Source organism: Elgaria multicarinata, chromosome 2, assembly GCF_023053635.1.
Source record: "Elgaria multicarinata webbii isolate HBS135686 ecotype San Diego chromosome 2, rElgMul1.1.pri, whole genome shotgun sequence".
Lineage (NCBI taxonomy): Eukaryota > Metazoa > Chordata > Lepidosauria > Squamata > Anguidae > Elgaria > Elgaria multicarinata.
The window spans coordinates 42,142,196-42,158,619 of NC_086172.1; the positions used below are offsets into that span (position 1 = coordinate 42,142,196).

The 16,424-nt window shown below is 43.6% G+C and overlaps 1 protein-coding gene across 1 annotated transcript in view; it reads right to left on the reverse strand.

Annotated features, from left to right (window-relative positions):
* The window catches only part of RAPGEF4 (Rap guanine nucleotide exchange factor 4), a 181,634-nt gene that overhangs the window by 20,532 nt on the left and 144,678 nt on the right, over positions 1 to 16,424 (reverse strand). The window contains exons 18-22 of the mRNA XM_063116392.1: positions 9,304 to 9,454; positions 7,831 to 7,919; positions 7,001 to 7,031; positions 6,513 to 6,591; positions 3,273 to 3,419 (exon numbers count right to left, since the gene is read on the reverse strand). Coding sequence (XP_062972462.1) covers positions 3,273 to 3,419; positions 6,513 to 6,591; positions 7,001 to 7,031; positions 7,831 to 7,919; positions 9,304 to 9,454 — 497 coding nt within the window. The remainder of the gene's footprint in view (positions 1 to 3,272; positions 3,420 to 6,512; positions 6,592 to 7,000; positions 7,032 to 7,830; positions 7,920 to 9,303; positions 9,455 to 16,424) is intronic.

The window sequence follows — 16,424 nt, forward strand, 5'->3', positions numbered from 1 at the left end:
TTGTATTCATAGTTACAGGTCAGTCATGAGTGTTTGAGTGTCATCAGATGGGGAAAATCACGTTTCTCTACTGTCGCTTCCCCCCCCCCCCCCGCTTCTATCCCACAAAACTTCCTCTTTCTTCATACAGGGAAGAAAGGGGACGTAAACAATGACCTCGTGGCCCATTATCGTGCTGCTTTTCCTTTACACAGCAGGACATGGTGGCACGTTTCACTTCCAAACAAAATCAGATTTACCAGGGTTTTATTTTGTTGAGGAAAGAAAACCAGAAGCAACAGGAGACACATGGGAGGTGGACATCCAGAGGACCCGCAAAAAATCTTGAGTGGCCAGTAACGTGTGTGTTAAAACGCTGGTCTGATGACGCTCTTTGTCTGGGAAACAGATTTTGTCCTTGTCCATAAAGCTCTTCATCCGAAGCCCTTTTTTTTTTAATCCCCTGCATGCCATTTTTTGGTAAAAAGGTGGGATACCACTTCAATAAATAAAAGGCCCCGTTCAGACAAAACGCTCAACCATGCTGCTTAACCACAAAATGGCTAATAGAATGCATGCATTCCATTAACCATTTTGTGGTTAAGCAGCATGGTTGAGCGTGTTGTCTGGACAGGGCCAGAGAATAATAAACACATTCCTTGGAATTCCAGCTTTCCTGTTCATTCACCAGTATTTACCTGTGTATTTACATTCTCAGCTAAGCCTAGACACATCCTCTTCTAGACCAGTCCAGTCTCTCTCTGTGTGTGTGTCTGAGCTATAGTGCCATTCCACTGAGAACCCAAAGTCAAGCTAGAGAGAGAATTCCCTGACCAATTGAAAGCATTGTTAAAACTCTGGTTTGCTTCTTCCTCAATAACCCAGGTTTCCTGGTTTGCACATCAGGGAGCAATCCAGGAAAGAAGGAGAAGTGACAAGCTATCAGAAGGCAGTACACTTGCTTCTGTGTGGTTCCAACAACCCATGGATCGTTGTCATGTCCAAATCAGGCCAATGACTTTTAAGTAATGACCTGAGAAAATACTAAAACACCCAGGCTACACATTTACCAGGGAGTAAGCCCCACTGAACACAACAGGACTTATTTCTGAGGAGACATCCCTAGGATTGTGCTGGCAGTTATATTCAGACCTCAGTTGTTGATGCAGAAAGGTTTATTTATTGACATAAATCTCTCCATCCCAGCATATGTCCATCAGGATGCCTCCCACTCTGATGAAAGAAGTCCAAATGAAATTGCAAACTAGCAACACTGCTGGCATCAAGTTATTTGCAAAAGGAATCAGCTCTGACCAGAGTTTCTATTTGCATTTCAGTGTAATTTTAATTAACTCTGTCAGAGCTCACAGTGCCACACAAAATTGGAACCAGCAGTACCTCAAGGAAGCATTTCCTTCCTAAACCCTTCCCTTCAATTAATGTTCAGTCTTTAAGGTCAAATATTAAATCTTATGTCAGAACAAAGTAAATAGAAAGAAACAATTTTTGCCACAGCAAAACTGTTTCCTAGATACCACCAAAAATGAAAAACAATAACATCCAGTCCACCATGGACGTTATCATCCATGCATAGAGGACTTGAAAGAACCTTTATCGCCCTTTCCCTTTCCTGTAAACAAATAATTTGTATCGAGGCCTGCACATAAACAAAGGTGGGGAGACGGAAGAAAAGACGGCTCTGTCAAGCATATGGGAATCCTCCATGCCTGGTTACTCTGCCTGTATTGGACTCGATTAGGCCCATAGATACTATGGCACAACCAGAAATATTTCCTGTTGTGAGTACAGGTTATGAAACCTCTACACAAAGAACAAGTGTTTTCTAGACTCTAGGTCTGAGGAAGGTTTATGAAAACCTGTAAGTGCTATCTGTCAGGACCATGACACAGAGTGAGGCGGCAGCAGATTTGTGGGTATCATGAAAGGGTAGAAAATGGCTACTTATTGATATATTCTTGCTGCATGTTTACTCCCAGGGATGATGGGGGAAGAGAAGTATGCATTTTTATGCCTCAACATAGCTTGGGTGGTTTTTGGATAGTGAGCTTTATTATACTGTGCAATCACTGCGAATTGCTTGCAAAGGACTCCGAAGTTTTCCAGTTTATAATCTGCTTTTATTGTGAAGTACTCCCATGCATCCTGTTTTAATTGTGCTGTAAAAGCAAAAGACTCGCCATATTTTGATACTAGCTTTCGAGCGTATCATCCGAGCGGCCACTGGGGCGCAGGAGCAGAATTTGAAGAAAAATTAAACAAATGCTTACATCTGCGTAAGCTTTAAAGATAAAGATAACGACACAGTAATAGATATTAAGGAGAGCTTTAAGCATACAAAATTTGAATCAGACTGGGTCATCCATTGATTTTTTTATGATTTTTTTACATTTCCCCCCCTTAAACTCACTTCCTGGTATGCAAAGGATCTTGCCGCCCAGTAGCAGTAACAACAACGCTGACAGCTTAGCGCTGTAGGGGATAATTCGAGGGAAACAGGTACATGGGATGAAGCTCTATATGTGCCTTGTCTTGGATGGGTGGCACTATTGGCAAAATGTTTTGGGCCAGCCATGGTATCAGTTACATGACTGAAAAACTAGAATAGTCCTGGTAGGGCTTTGAGCAGTCAACAAGTGTGAGGTCTTTACTCAGCAAGTTTTTTTCCCTTTCCCTCCCTGCAAACCTCCTCAGTAGTGTCCTCTGTGATGAAATTACAATGGAGTGCAGACCTTCAAGCTCCTTCAAATCTCCTTCAAATTCTGCAAAAATCCATATATTATAACTGAAACAAACTGGGGGGGGGGGAAGACCTACTGAGTTGATCAGTTGGCAGTGTAATAGATGCACAGCTGTGACTCCTCCATAGCAGGGAACCAGGGGTCCTCCATCAAAGTTATTGTGGTCATGTCATATTTTCCAAACCACAATAGTTTGTCATCAGGGAAATGTGATTCTGGGGATCACGGGAGTTGTGGTTCAGCACATTTGGAGGGTACCTGGTCTATAACTAAACTGATAAATCTGATTAATCTACAATTACAGGGTGCCAGCCTAAAAGCACTCTCATTATGTCTGTGCATTTACTCTGTTCTGGCCTCAGTATGTCCACTGTGAAAAGTACAGTTTCTTCCCAAGAGAGAGAAACAGACTCCAGCTTATCAAATATTAAAATTAATTTGAGAAGTCTTTGAAAAATCAGTATGGGGATCTTGCATCATGGTCTGCTGCTTCAAGGTAAATGGGAATGTTAAAGATTATGCAAACACCCTTACCTCCTCCTGAGCTCATCTTTACTAATATCAAGCCATCTCCAGAGCCCAGTTTGTCAGCTACAGCGCTGATGACTTCTTTAACAGAAGACAACACTGGAATGCGGATCGTTGTGTAGGTGTGATCTATGCAGTACACCTTGAACAAAACTTCAGACAGAAATAACACAGTATTAATAGGGGCTGTGAGAACAGGGTGCACGGCACGGAATATAAATATCACTAAACATTGCCTCTATCTCAACGGCTGTCTCAATGTGTACTTAAGTCCTAAGGTACAGTCAGATATTTTACACAACCAAGCAGTGCAGGTCCCAGGTTTTGATGGACCCTTGGGCAAGATTCTCTCAGCTGGCCCCACTTCCTGGGTGTACCTACTACTATCTCTTCCTCACCACCTCCCATAGCAGGGATGTTGAACTTTTTTCATCCCAAGGGCCTAATTCTATTTCAGAGAAGCTCTCAGAGGCCATATTCCATTGATGGCAAGGCTGAAGGTAAAAGAGGTGGGATAAAAGCCAAAAGGAGAAGGACAAAATACCCCCAATGCCAGCATGTTTTATCTTAAATGTGTTACCGCCAGCAGTGGTGCCTTAGGAGAGGCATTGCAACTTTTTTATAATGGGGGGGGGACACACACACGCAAAAAACAGGAAACCACCAAACAGTGGTTAGGTGAAGAGGATGTGGCCTTCTGGGGAAACCCAGAGGACCAGACTGGCCCACCAGGAAGGGCAGATTTGTCCCCTGGGCTTGAGGTTCTACAATCCTACCCTATAGGGAGAGGACAAGACATGTGGTGGCTACTGCTCGTTGTTACTGCTCACTCACTTGGAGAGCGCACAGGAACAGACAACAACAGCAAGGAGGATGAGCAGCAATGCCAAAAGGCTCTAGGGAGTGGCAGCTGGGCCTCTACTGGTGCATGAGCAGATCCCCAGAGATCCTGATCCCGGATGTAACCCTACAGCTTAAACTAAGGAGGGACAATCAATGGTATAGGAGGTGCCAGATTCACCCTGACCCCCACCCCCACCCTATATTCTCACTCCCACTATGTATGTCTTTATAGAACATCTCCCCTTGCTGTGTGTATTGGTCATGGACCAATGAAACAACTCCTTATTTGCTTTCCTGTCATCCATCCTTTGATGATCTGAAAATCATACCATGGTTATGCATTTTCCTACTGTTTCCCCATCTGCTACCAATATTTGTTTTCAAACCAACAGGAACAGAACAAAGATGGGAAAGAATTAAGCCCAAGAAGTTTTGAGGTGTTTTTTTTTTTTTTAATCACTGGCAATATGGTTGGAAGACTGATAAACTCATATCAGAACTTTATGAAAGAAACCTGAACATAGGCTGAATGAATCTGTAGTTCTGCATTGAGGTCAGCGACAAACTTCAATGGGCCTTCTGGCATGGTGCTGCACATGTATTTATTTATTTACAACATTTATATACCGCTGCCCATTGAAAATTTCGGAGCGGTGTAAAAGATAAAATAAAACAAAAACAGAACAAAACACTTTAAAATAGATTTTAAAAGAAGCAAAATGTACAATGAACTGTGGCTGGTCATTAAGGAAAGGCTTCCTGGAATAATGACGTTTTCAGGAGGCGCCGAAAGGAATACAAAGTTTATTTATTTATTTATTTATTACATTTTTATACCGCGCAATAGCTGAAGCTCTCTGGGTGGTTCGCGCCTGCCTGACCTCCAAAGGCAGGGAATTCCATAGGAGGGGAGCTACCACGCTGAAGGCTCTTCCCCTGGTGGTCTCCAATTGGAGGATGGGTCTATGTGGAACCACCAGGAGCATGCCTTTGGATGACCTCAGTGACTGGGCAGGTTGGTAGGGGAGAAGGTGCTCTCTCAGGTATCCTGGTCCCAAGTTGTTTAGGGTTTTGTACACAAGTACAAGAACCTTAAACCTGGCCCGGAAGTGAATAGGCAGCCAGTGCAGTTCCCTCAGCAGAGGAGTTGCATGCTGGAAAGGGGCAGCTCCAGACAACAGCCGAGCTGCAGCATTCTGCACTAGCTCCAGCTTCCAGAACAACTTCAAGGGCAGACTGCCTGTTTCCTCCTCCTCCTCCTCCTCCTCCTCACTTCTGCCTGTGGCCACCTCCTCCACCACCACCAGCTTAAGGTTTCCTGGCAGGGCAGTGGGACTTTTGAATAGCAGCTGCCCCTCACCCTTTAAGATTATCCCAATGCAGATGTGCCTGGCAGTGCATTTTGGGTAATCTTAAGATGGTGGGTGGCAGCTGTGGAGCGAAGCAACAGCTCTGCTCCCATTCAAAAGCACTGCTGTCCTGTCAGGAAACCTTTTGGGGAGCGTGGAGGAGGTAGCGGTGGCAGTAGAAGGCAAGGTGTGTGAAATGGTACCTAGTTGGGGTGAGCAATGGAGCGAAATGATGGTGGCAGCAGGGGGAAGGCGGGCAAAATGGTGGAGGTGGTTGGGGAGGAGGGAAAGGCACAAAGTGGAGCCAAGCACCACCTCGGCTCCTGCTCAAGAGTGCCACTGCCAAGCACCCTGGGAAACCTTTCATGGGGGCAAGGGGGAGAGTGGCTGGTACTTCAGCCTGCCATAGGGATGGCCCTTCTGAGTCCATGGACCCCCAGCAGCTGCCCTGCTCTGCCAACTCTGATACTGGGACTGCCTGCATTTATGCTCTATTACAACCAGGCCGAGAAGCTATTTGATCTGCAGAGAAGTAAAATTGAGGGTGTGGGACTTCCGGTTTGAGATGGCAGCATAGTCCGTTCATTCCTGCTCTGCTCTGTTCCCAACTCTTTTTTTACAAGCCTTCTGACTGCCTTGTTACCTAACTAATGTTTCGCACGGACTGTGTTTTGCTTGCTTTTACTCTTTGCATAATTACTCGTATTTTGTGGGAGGTTTTGAAGACGGCTCCACCGAAAACTAAAAAAGCCGTAGGAATGCCACCCACAACTCCAGAGCCTCCGGCTGCTAAGTCTGCCAAGATTTCTTGGACAGACAGTGAAGAAAATGTGGGGTTTTTTGATGAAAAACATACAATTACAGCTGTCTCAGCAGTCGGCACGGCTGGATCAGCTGGATCAACTTCAGTTGTTTTGGGATTCCATAAATACCCTACAGGGGACTGTGGATTCAATTGATATTCGTCTTAAGCAAACGATGCCTTAGGCCTTCAGCTGGAATTAGAGTGGATCCATTCAGCACTGCAGTCCCGTGATCCTGCGCACTGACTTACGTTCATCACTTCCCCTGATGGGCTGGCGCTTTTGTGTCCTTTCATCGCTCGTGTTAAAGTGCTGCAAAAGAACTTTGTGCTGGGAAAAACAAAACAAAACAAAAACCATAAGGCAAGAGGAAAACCTTATTGAATATACTGCGAGAGAAAGAATGACAAAATAGCCATAGATTTGAAAATATTTCTCTGCATGCACTTGGTTTTACTTTGGAGTCAAAATCTCAGGGCATTGTCACATCTTGCATTTTTTAACGAATGTAGGCAAAACACTGACATCTGCACATAAAAGCACAACTTGCTGACACGACAAAGGTGTTTCCCAAAGCGTGTGTGACCTGGATACATGTGGCAGGATTCGTTGTGGCTCTTCACCACAAGACTACATGGTGGTAAAGATCTATTTGTCAATCTACAGATGTAAAGCTAACCATGCCTTTAGCGGTTAGCAAAATAACACATTATGTGGGTTGAGTATCTATAATAATTACCTTTTTCTGAGGTGCTTTAGCTTCTTCTGATCTATAAGAAAACAAATACAGTATATTTGAAAGATAATTTCAGGAGTTTTAAGTATTTTGCTTCCTTTTTTTGTTTTAATATAGTCTGGGTGCTTCCAAATAGAGGTCTTTGTAAATGTCTGCCCAGCTAGGAAGTATTTCTTCTTTGAGACACTTCCTGTTCAACTTTCTGTGCTGGTACTAAAGCGGCTGCAGAAGGTTTTATCCAAAAGCATCCTTATACTAAGGCGCAAACAATATGGTACATGCTAATAACATGTATAACAGGGCCCTAGTGAATATATGAATATATGGAGGAGACATTTAATTTTTTAAAAAAAACCAGAGCTGCTTCAAGAGAATGGGACTTGGAGCCTTAATTCAAGTGGCTTTTCCTCTTGCAGGGTTCAAAATGCATATTTGCAAACTCCCCATTTCCTCTTCCTCCCCTCTCTCTTGCAACAGCTAGAAATGCAAAATGCACGACCCAATGTTATCATTTGTTCCTTCACTTAATCAGCCTGGTTCACAGATAATGCTAAACCATGGTTGGCTATCACTTGTTGGAATGGGTAAAAACTCAAGTGTCACTGATTTTGTAATACTAAAGATTACAGGGGGAAATGGAGGGAAAAAAACATGATGCAGGGCTGCTCTTTTTGGCATACATGTTCCTAAAAATGTTCTACTTAAATTCTTTGCTGATGGCTAGTCTGAAATTCTTTGTTGATAGCTAGTTTGAAAATGGTGATGCTTTATGTCTAGTTCTAGGCATTTGCAATGGACTATTTAGAGACAAATGAACCCAAGACTGCACTTACATTTGTTTCATGGTCTTCTCTAGCTCAGGGAGTTGGTCTTTGAGTGCTGTAATCACTCTCGTATCATCTGATACAGATACATAAAACTCCTGTTAAATGATAAAGAACACTCTTCAAACAATAATACAAAGAGATAGTTGATTGGTCAAGATACGTATCACAGGTGGGTTGATTACAATTAATGAGAAGCAATTCAATAAATGGGTATAATATCAATATTATATAGCAAACATCCATCTACAATGAAATGGTCTACAGAACCTCCTAAGCCCAACTCTACCCTCAAAAAACTCATACCATGTGATAAGATTCCTGGCAAATGGATGAAAGGTGACCTCTGAAATCTATTCTATGATCTGAAAAGGGGCACCAAGGACTGGCCATGCCAACTGGGCAAGTGAGATGGTCATCTCAGGCAATGGGTTTGGGGTACAATTAAAAGGAGGCAGAGGGCCAGTTGTTACATAATCATGGAAACAGGGCCTGCCATTTTGTTTTCCCACCTCATGGACTAAAAATGTCTTGGGCTAGAAAGATAGGCATAGTCAAACAATGTTGGTCATGGTTGTCTTGCATTTTCATCAATGAAAGTATTTCTGTTTGTCCAGAGTGTATAGTCAGGGATTTTGACAAAAAAGACACTACATATTTACAATTTGATTATTTCTAAAGCAATGTGCTCACTCAATAAATGGCCACAGTTTCTCCATGAAGGATTTATGCAGGAAGGGGGCAGGAGCTCTGAGAATGTAACAATTACATAGCCTCATAATGCCCATGTCTTCCCAGTGATTTCAATGTAACCCATCCATAGTATAAAACAGGGGTCCCAACCCCCGGGCCGTGCAGGAACCGGGCCGCGCAGGTGAGCTGCTTTCACCCCACCCAGCACCCACCCTCACCCTAGCGTACCTGGGCGCAGAGCGCCATCTCGCCTGCCCAGCCAAAGCGAAGCCAGGACGCTGGGGTGGGGCGGCTTCGGAACGGCGCGCCTGGTCGGAAGCCACTCTGGGAGAGCGACTTCTGGGCACGCCATTCTGAAGCCACCACCCCCCCCCCCCAGCATCCTGGCTTCGCTTCGGCTGGGCGCCCACCTAGCCAAAGTGAAGCTAGGATGCTGGAGTGTGGCGTGTGCGGGGAGGGGCTTCCCAAAACCATCCCCTCAAACCCCCCCCGCCGGTCCGTGGAAAAATTGCCTTCCACAAAACCGGTCCCTGGTGCCAAAAAGGTTGGGGACCGCTGGTATAAAATACACACAATTCTTTCTCCCTAAATTTGCAGCCAGTTGCTTGCAGAGAAAAACACACACACACCAAACACCTGAGACAGAAATATCAGTTTGCACTTTAAAGTAATATCCTTGTAGGAATTCTAAAGCTTGAAAAATCATCTGTCTTGACACATCTCTCTTGCCGCAGTTATAGCTCATATTCATTCTAAAGAAGCAGCTGTTATGTAGCAATTGTGACCTACCTCCAGAAAGGCCATTGCTGCTTCCTCCTCTTGCAGGATATCTCCATACAAAGCAGCCCACTGCAGAACTAAGCGAATGACTCGCCTTTTATTGTTTAGGGCATAATCCATTTTTTCTTGTTCTGTTCCTTGGGAAGGCTGGGCATGGTAAGTGGCAGGATGTCAAGGAAAACATTTGCTCTAATATACTCCCCCCCCTCTGAATTTCCCATTGCTCTTTCGTAGTATAGCATACTTTTCACTAAATTGGCTCTCTCAAACACTGTGAAACACAACTACCCAGCAGGATTTTAAAGATCAAAGACTTTTTTATATGTTCTCCAGTTTAAAGATTTTCATGACTTTTGATGGCTTGACAAGAGGGGGAGGGGGAGAAATGAAGGTAAACCCAAAGGGCTTTTCCTAAGAAAGCACAATTGGTCAATTGGTCATGTGACACATGGACCCAATTCAGAAAATTTTCCTGGACTGAGGATTCTCTTTGCATTGTGAAGGGCTGGATGTACACATTAAAGGTAGTGCCTGAGGTAAAAATCCATTAAAGGTAAAAATGTGAGGTAAAAACTCACTAAAGGTAATATCTGAAGCAAGATTTCCACATAAAAGGATGAACATGCATTGACTCAATTGTCCTCCAAACAGGAAAGTGAAGAGGAGCCAGTTAAGCAGATGAATTGCTCTTCTGTCTTAAGACAGATAGATATAAAATCAACAGAGTCTAGTGGCACCTTAAAGACTAAAACAAATAAGTATGACATAAGCTTTCATAGACTCCAACCCATTTCAGTAGCTACATCTGATGAAGTGAGCTGCAATCCATGAAAGTGTATGCCATAATAAATGTGTGAGTCTCTAAGGTATTACAAGACTCTTTGTTGATACACTACAGTATATAACTGTGACTTCAAGAGGATGGAGATTACACAGTGCATTTCTATAGTCCAAGGTGGGCAACTTGTGCTCCTCCAAATGTTTTGGCCTACAACTCCCTTCATTCCTCACCATTGGCTATACACCCCTGCTATACTCCAAGGTTAGCAGCTGAAATGCAAACAGTGCATTCAACTTGAACATGAGGTTTTTGCCTTTGCAAAAGAAGCAGCTAACCTCTGCTGTTTCATTCATTCCATGGAATCCTGCTCTTTCCCCAGCACAGGGGTCATTTTAAAAGAACCAGGACACCTTGTTGAAAGCTCTAACCAGCTTAGTGGGGAATCCTGGGCCAACCGAGCCTGGGATTGTCGTTTCAATTCTATGACCACATGCTCTTTCACCAGAATATAGCGCTTAATCACTTTAATCTGAAGATTTTCCGTATTTAGGAGTTACTCTGTTTGTTATAATTGGTATAACTATTTAGCTTCAACTGTTATTTTTCTCCTTCTCCCCCTTTTCTTTATGTGAAAAGCTGTAATCAATGTTTTATTTTTTTAATTTTATTTTGTTTTTTCCTCTTCATCTTACACTTTCTTTATATTTACATATATTGTATATACTGTTTCTGTTTATAATTCTGCACCCTTGTTTGGATTACCATAATAATATTAATAGAGAGCTTTTCTGTTAGTAAAAGATGTAACAATTTCAATGTGCAACAATGCTTGGGTTGTCTTACCATGTTTTTTGGTCAACAGGTATGTGCCTGACAGCACAGCTCATGAAAGAAAGAGTGAAGGTGTATGTTTGTTTGGGCGTAGGGGAGGACTACTGATTTCCCAAGCCGGTACTTGAATCAAGGGAAACAAAGGACAAGTTCAGTCTTGTGATGCCATTAGCCTGGGACCCTGAGAAGGGACGTTGGAGATGATATTGCTTCCCCTTGTGGAGGTAAGGCTCCATCAGGAAGGGGAGGAGGCACTCTCTTCCCCAACATAATCCAGGCTATCGCTTGGTAGCCACAGCTATCTTCATTTGAGAAAGCCAGATAATGTGTCTCTACATAGTGACACATTACTCCCTCCACGCAGGCTCACGCAGGCCTTCAAAACATGTGCAAAGGTACACCAACCAACCAAGAGTCCAGCATGACTAAGGGGGAAAAGGTATTTTTAAAAAATGTATATATGATTATGTTATGACAGTCTTGAAACCAGTCAATGGAATTAATTGCAATTTATGGCATGATCCTATGCCTGTTTAGACAGAAGAAAGGCCTACAACTCATAGCATTCCCCAGCCAGCATACTTGGGAGGTGTAAGCCTTTTTCCTGTCAAAATAGGCATAGGATTGTGCCCTAAAAGGGGTCTATATATACAGATATATAGTATATATATATACACTATATATCTGTATATATAGGCAAAATAGGCATTGTGTAACCCTCCTGGGGCGTTGCTAGACCTACCGGGTGTTCCGTCGTTGAGGAGCGGTGAAAGCGGCTTTTCCCGTTCAGCCGTGACGCCTCATGCTCCACACCTGCCTTCAATTTGTGGCGGAAGTTTGCGCCGGTTGTGCTGCTGCCGCCGCGAGAACGGTTGCGCAGCCACACCGGCCTGATTGCCGCGGCTTTTTTTTTCGCTCGCTGCACGGTTTGCGCACGTCCGAAAGACCGCAAACTTGCGCAGCCGTCAGCGATGCCGCCGCCGGCCCTGGCAGCGGCAGCGGCGGCAGTGCCAGTGCCAGCTGAAGTGCTGCTGGTGCTGTTGAGGGTCAACATTGATGCGCTCACTTCCTGATGGGGGTCGTGGCGGGTGTCATATGACCCGAGGTCAATCGTCTGCATGGCCACTCTGTGCCTACATCTCCCATCATGCCTCTGAGGTGTCGGCGGCGATGATCGCCTCTGTGCCCTGTGCCCCATCCCAAGGAGCCAACCCACATCTGGCCGTAGCCATGGCAGCAGCCCACAAACAGCTCTGCCCTCTGCCAGCCTGGTACCCACACTAACAGGCAGCGTACAGCACCGCCATTATGCGGCCACGGTAGCTGCCCACCGCAAGGAGTCACCAGCCACTTTTCCGGTCCTCCGGTCCTGCGCAAACTGTCACTGGGGAAATAAAAAAAAAAAGCCGCTCCGCCGCGCTGCCCCAGCTGGCGGACTGCGCGCAAATGGCGGAGGCGGCTTGACCGAAGCCGCTGACCACTCCCCCTTAGCACGCCTTTTCCTGACCAGTGCCGACCGCAGTGACCTCACATCCTCCCACACGTACTCCGAATTACCGCGGGACAGCAGGAAAAGGCGCCCTAAAACTCACTTTTTTAAAGTCGGGAGAAAGAGGCTTCACCGCGGGATAACGGCGGATCCTCGTGAACGTCATCTGGAAGCCTCGACGTGACTGCGGAAGGTAACGCGCGCTAGAGCCTCGTCTAGTAACGCCCTTAGAGACAGCTGGTAACAGTTTGGCACAGATGTGTTGGTAGGTAAGTGTTATTGATTTGGGCCTTTGCGGAGTGTTTTCACAATATAGTTCTAGAATTAAGGGGGTCAAGTTGGCTGCCAGTTAACTACCTATAGCTGATCAAACAAAGTGGTACACCAAAAATTGTTTTAGGTGGATTCAATTTTGGCTTTGTATTGGCTGGGGCATGCTGGGAGTTGTAGGCTTTTTTTCTGTCTAAACATGCAGAGGATTGGGCCTTTAGTGACGATTATTAGTGTTTACAATCAGTGCTGAAGATGTGATAGACTTTGGCCTCAATTGATTGTGGCTCCAATGGTGGTAGTAGCAGAAATAGTCTCTTTTTCCTTGCCCACAACCTAGGCCCTTCTAAGGAAACCACAAAAAATAGGAGCACCAAATAGTTTCAAAATGTATACTGATGCTGTGGTTTAAAAATTCTCCCTTTTTGAAAGGGCAAATTTTGACATGAAAATCAAAAACACAATGACTGTTTGGCATAGCCGTAGAGCATCATCACATAGGGGGAAATTGTGTTTGCTTACCGTTGCTTTTCCGCCCATGCGTTTGCCCCTCATTGCTTCCTCTTTTGAAAGGAGAAGTAAACGACGTGCACGTGGCCCATTTGGTGGGCTGTTTTGATCCCGTGGCTTCTCCTGCACACAGCAGGAGATAGCAGCAACTTCTATCTTTAAAAATAATTTGGACTTACTGAGGGATTTTTTGTGGCGTGGAGAAGACTAGAAGGGGTGAGAGGTGAGCGGGAGGCAGACGACATCCTGAGAGGGATGCACAAAAATCTGTGAGTGCCCAGCAATGAGCTGAAATAAAACACTTGTCTGATGGAGCTCTTAGTTTGAGGGGTAGAGGAATTAATTTTACTTTATAACATCTATTTTGACTTCCAATGCCAGGATCATTCTATATGAGTCTGCAAGCATTGGCTTGACTTCTGGAATTCTGGTTAGTCCTGGTTCTGTTGGAATACTGTGATAGGCAGACTTGACAGTCAGACCGCTAGACAGATATTAATGAAACAAGGGAAAATTGAATATAATTGTATTTCGTACATTCCAGGTGGATTAATGGCCCAGAATATTTTCCTCATATGACAGCTCTGACAAGCACCATGCCTTTGCGAAGATAATTCTTAAAATAAACTGTTTCCTTCAAATCAAAGCATGAGGGCTTGGGCATACGGTCTCTGGAATGACCGAAGAGCTGCTCACAAGGCAAAACAATATCTCAATTTAAGAAGGGGAAGGAGCAAGAGAAGTGGGAATCCAGGTGGGGGCGGGGGTGCAAGAAAGTTGGGAATCCTGAAAGTAAATGCCTACAAATCAAAATGACAAATGAACCTACGTGTCTGGAAAAATGTTTAAAAATGTGCCCACAAATGCCTGCCCCTACTCTGTAAGGTGTTTCTCTGCAAGATCTGGTAACATATGCACAATATGACTAAAGTAGTAATTTAAGAAATGGGCCTATTAAACCATAATTTTATAATAACGTCCCTGAAATTATAACAAAGCCTTTGCAAACTGCTACAACAATTTGACTGCTGGGATGGGGACATTTACAGAAATTTGCATTTTCATTTAACTTGGAAAATATTTAGGTATGATCAGAAAAGGTAGACAGGCTATTTTATGGAGGAGGAACGTAAGGAATAGCTGTTACATTGCAGGCATTGGTCCATATAACATTTCAAAAACCAAGTAACATTGCACCGAGTCACTCTCTTCATGCAGCTTCTACTGTGCAAGCCCTGTAATTATTTAATATCCTTTTACCTGCTTATTAAGTGACTCACCACAGGCACCAGTAATCCCCCCCCCCGATCTCTGTTGCTCATCGACTTATTTTTAATTCTGCTAATAATTTCTCCAATGCAAATTTTGTCACTGGAAAAGGTAGAGCCCTCCCTCTCAAACATTCATGCTGCATAACTACCAGAATAATAGCGCTGTGTATAAATAAATAACAGAGAGGCTATAATTTCTAAGGTATTAAACAACAATGCTGTTGTAACTGAATACTGATTTCACCATATTTCGTAGTTGAAATTGTAACAAACTAACTAGCCTGTTCTGTCCTCAATGTGATCCAAGATCTATTTCTTTTAATGTGGATTAAATTACTGTTGTGTTGATTTCCCCTCCCCTGATCATTCAGAACCCTTAGGACACAAGAAAGAAGCTGTGTGACAGCCCCCGCCAATAGTGAGCCTTACCTGTGAGAAACTGTTGGAGAATTTTTCCTCCTCCTGGAGAAATTCAGTGAAATTGTTCCCTCCAATTTCTATGCCAGAAGTAGGATGGAGAATTTCAAAAGGCCATCTCTGCACAGCTCTAGGAGCCTTATTGTGCACTAGTGATTCCACACACTCATGGTAATTTGCAGGTCCTTTACACAATGTCATCCTCCTCCAGGGTGTCTCCCACGCTTTGCAACCATTTTAGCGTGTATGTGTTTTTAATGAGGAAAGTCTGGTATATCCTGAATGGCGGCATGAAACTCTAGTGTATTTGCATAATTCTGCTATACCACAGCACCATCTTGTGGTTGTGTAATGGAACATATAGAAAGGCAGAGAAAGCAAAGTGCTGGGGAGGGGAAAACTCATGTAAAGGAGCTGACCTTAATCCTGCAAAGAATCTGGAAGGAGAAGCCTTGGTAAAGTGGTGGGTTTAAAACCTCACATAGAAAAGCCCTAGATGAAACCCAAAGCCATCATCATGACAGAGTAATGCTTGCGTTCATGTTCATGTAAAATGCTAATCTTAAATAATTCCTAGCATTTTTATAGCACTTTACACTGTTTAAAGCACTTCACTTTAAATCAGAGTCAGAAGCAGGAAACGATGGGCAGAGGCAGGAGGAAGAAATGGAACTAGGTCAGACCCTAAAGACCATACCTGGTTAAATTTACAGCAGGAATGCACAACCTTTTTGGCATACACCAGTGATCCTGATACAAGATCACTGCTGCTACTGGTGAGGAAAGAGTGATTTGTATCAGGATTACTGGGGAAGTGGTGGAGAGAAGGACATGAATCAGCAGTAACAGCAACTGGTGCCTACAATGTGCTTGTAAAGACCTTTTTATTCTCTCAGGCATTTTAGACTTCCAGTTTCTGTTGTTGTTTTTGAAATTAGTTATTGCATTTTTAAATCTTTATTCTGCTGTTGGTTTTTATTTTGGTTTTATACTGTAGTTTAAAAATGTTAGATTAAGTTTTATTGTACTGTATTTTATGGTTTTAATGGTTGTAAACTGCCCATAAACATAATAAAAAGAAAGAATCAAACAAACAAACACAAACAGCAGAAAATGGGTGGATGGAATTCAGTGGCAGTGCAGGGGATCGGGCACCCTGAGAAGCTGCCATTAAGGACTTGTGGGGCTTGTGTACCCCCTCTGCTTTAGAGAATAGATAAAGCCAGGTTATAAAAGCAAAGAAGGGAGCTAAAATCAAAGAGTGGTCAGAACCCAAGAACAGAACATGGCAAAAATAGTTTAAATCTATGGTAGAATCTGTGCGAGACAAATGGCTTGCATACCAAAGAATATGACTGAAGCAAAGAAGGATTTATTTTATATACTTACAGGATTTAATGTCTAGTTAAGACAATTTCTTTGGTGAAAAGGGATTTTACCTCAATGTAATACATAAAGTAAATGGGGCTACATTTCTATAGGTTTTCTTGCTGTGCTTTTAAAGACTTGCCATGGATTTAAATTACTTTTTGTTAGTTGTAGCAGCATAGTTGAACTCAAC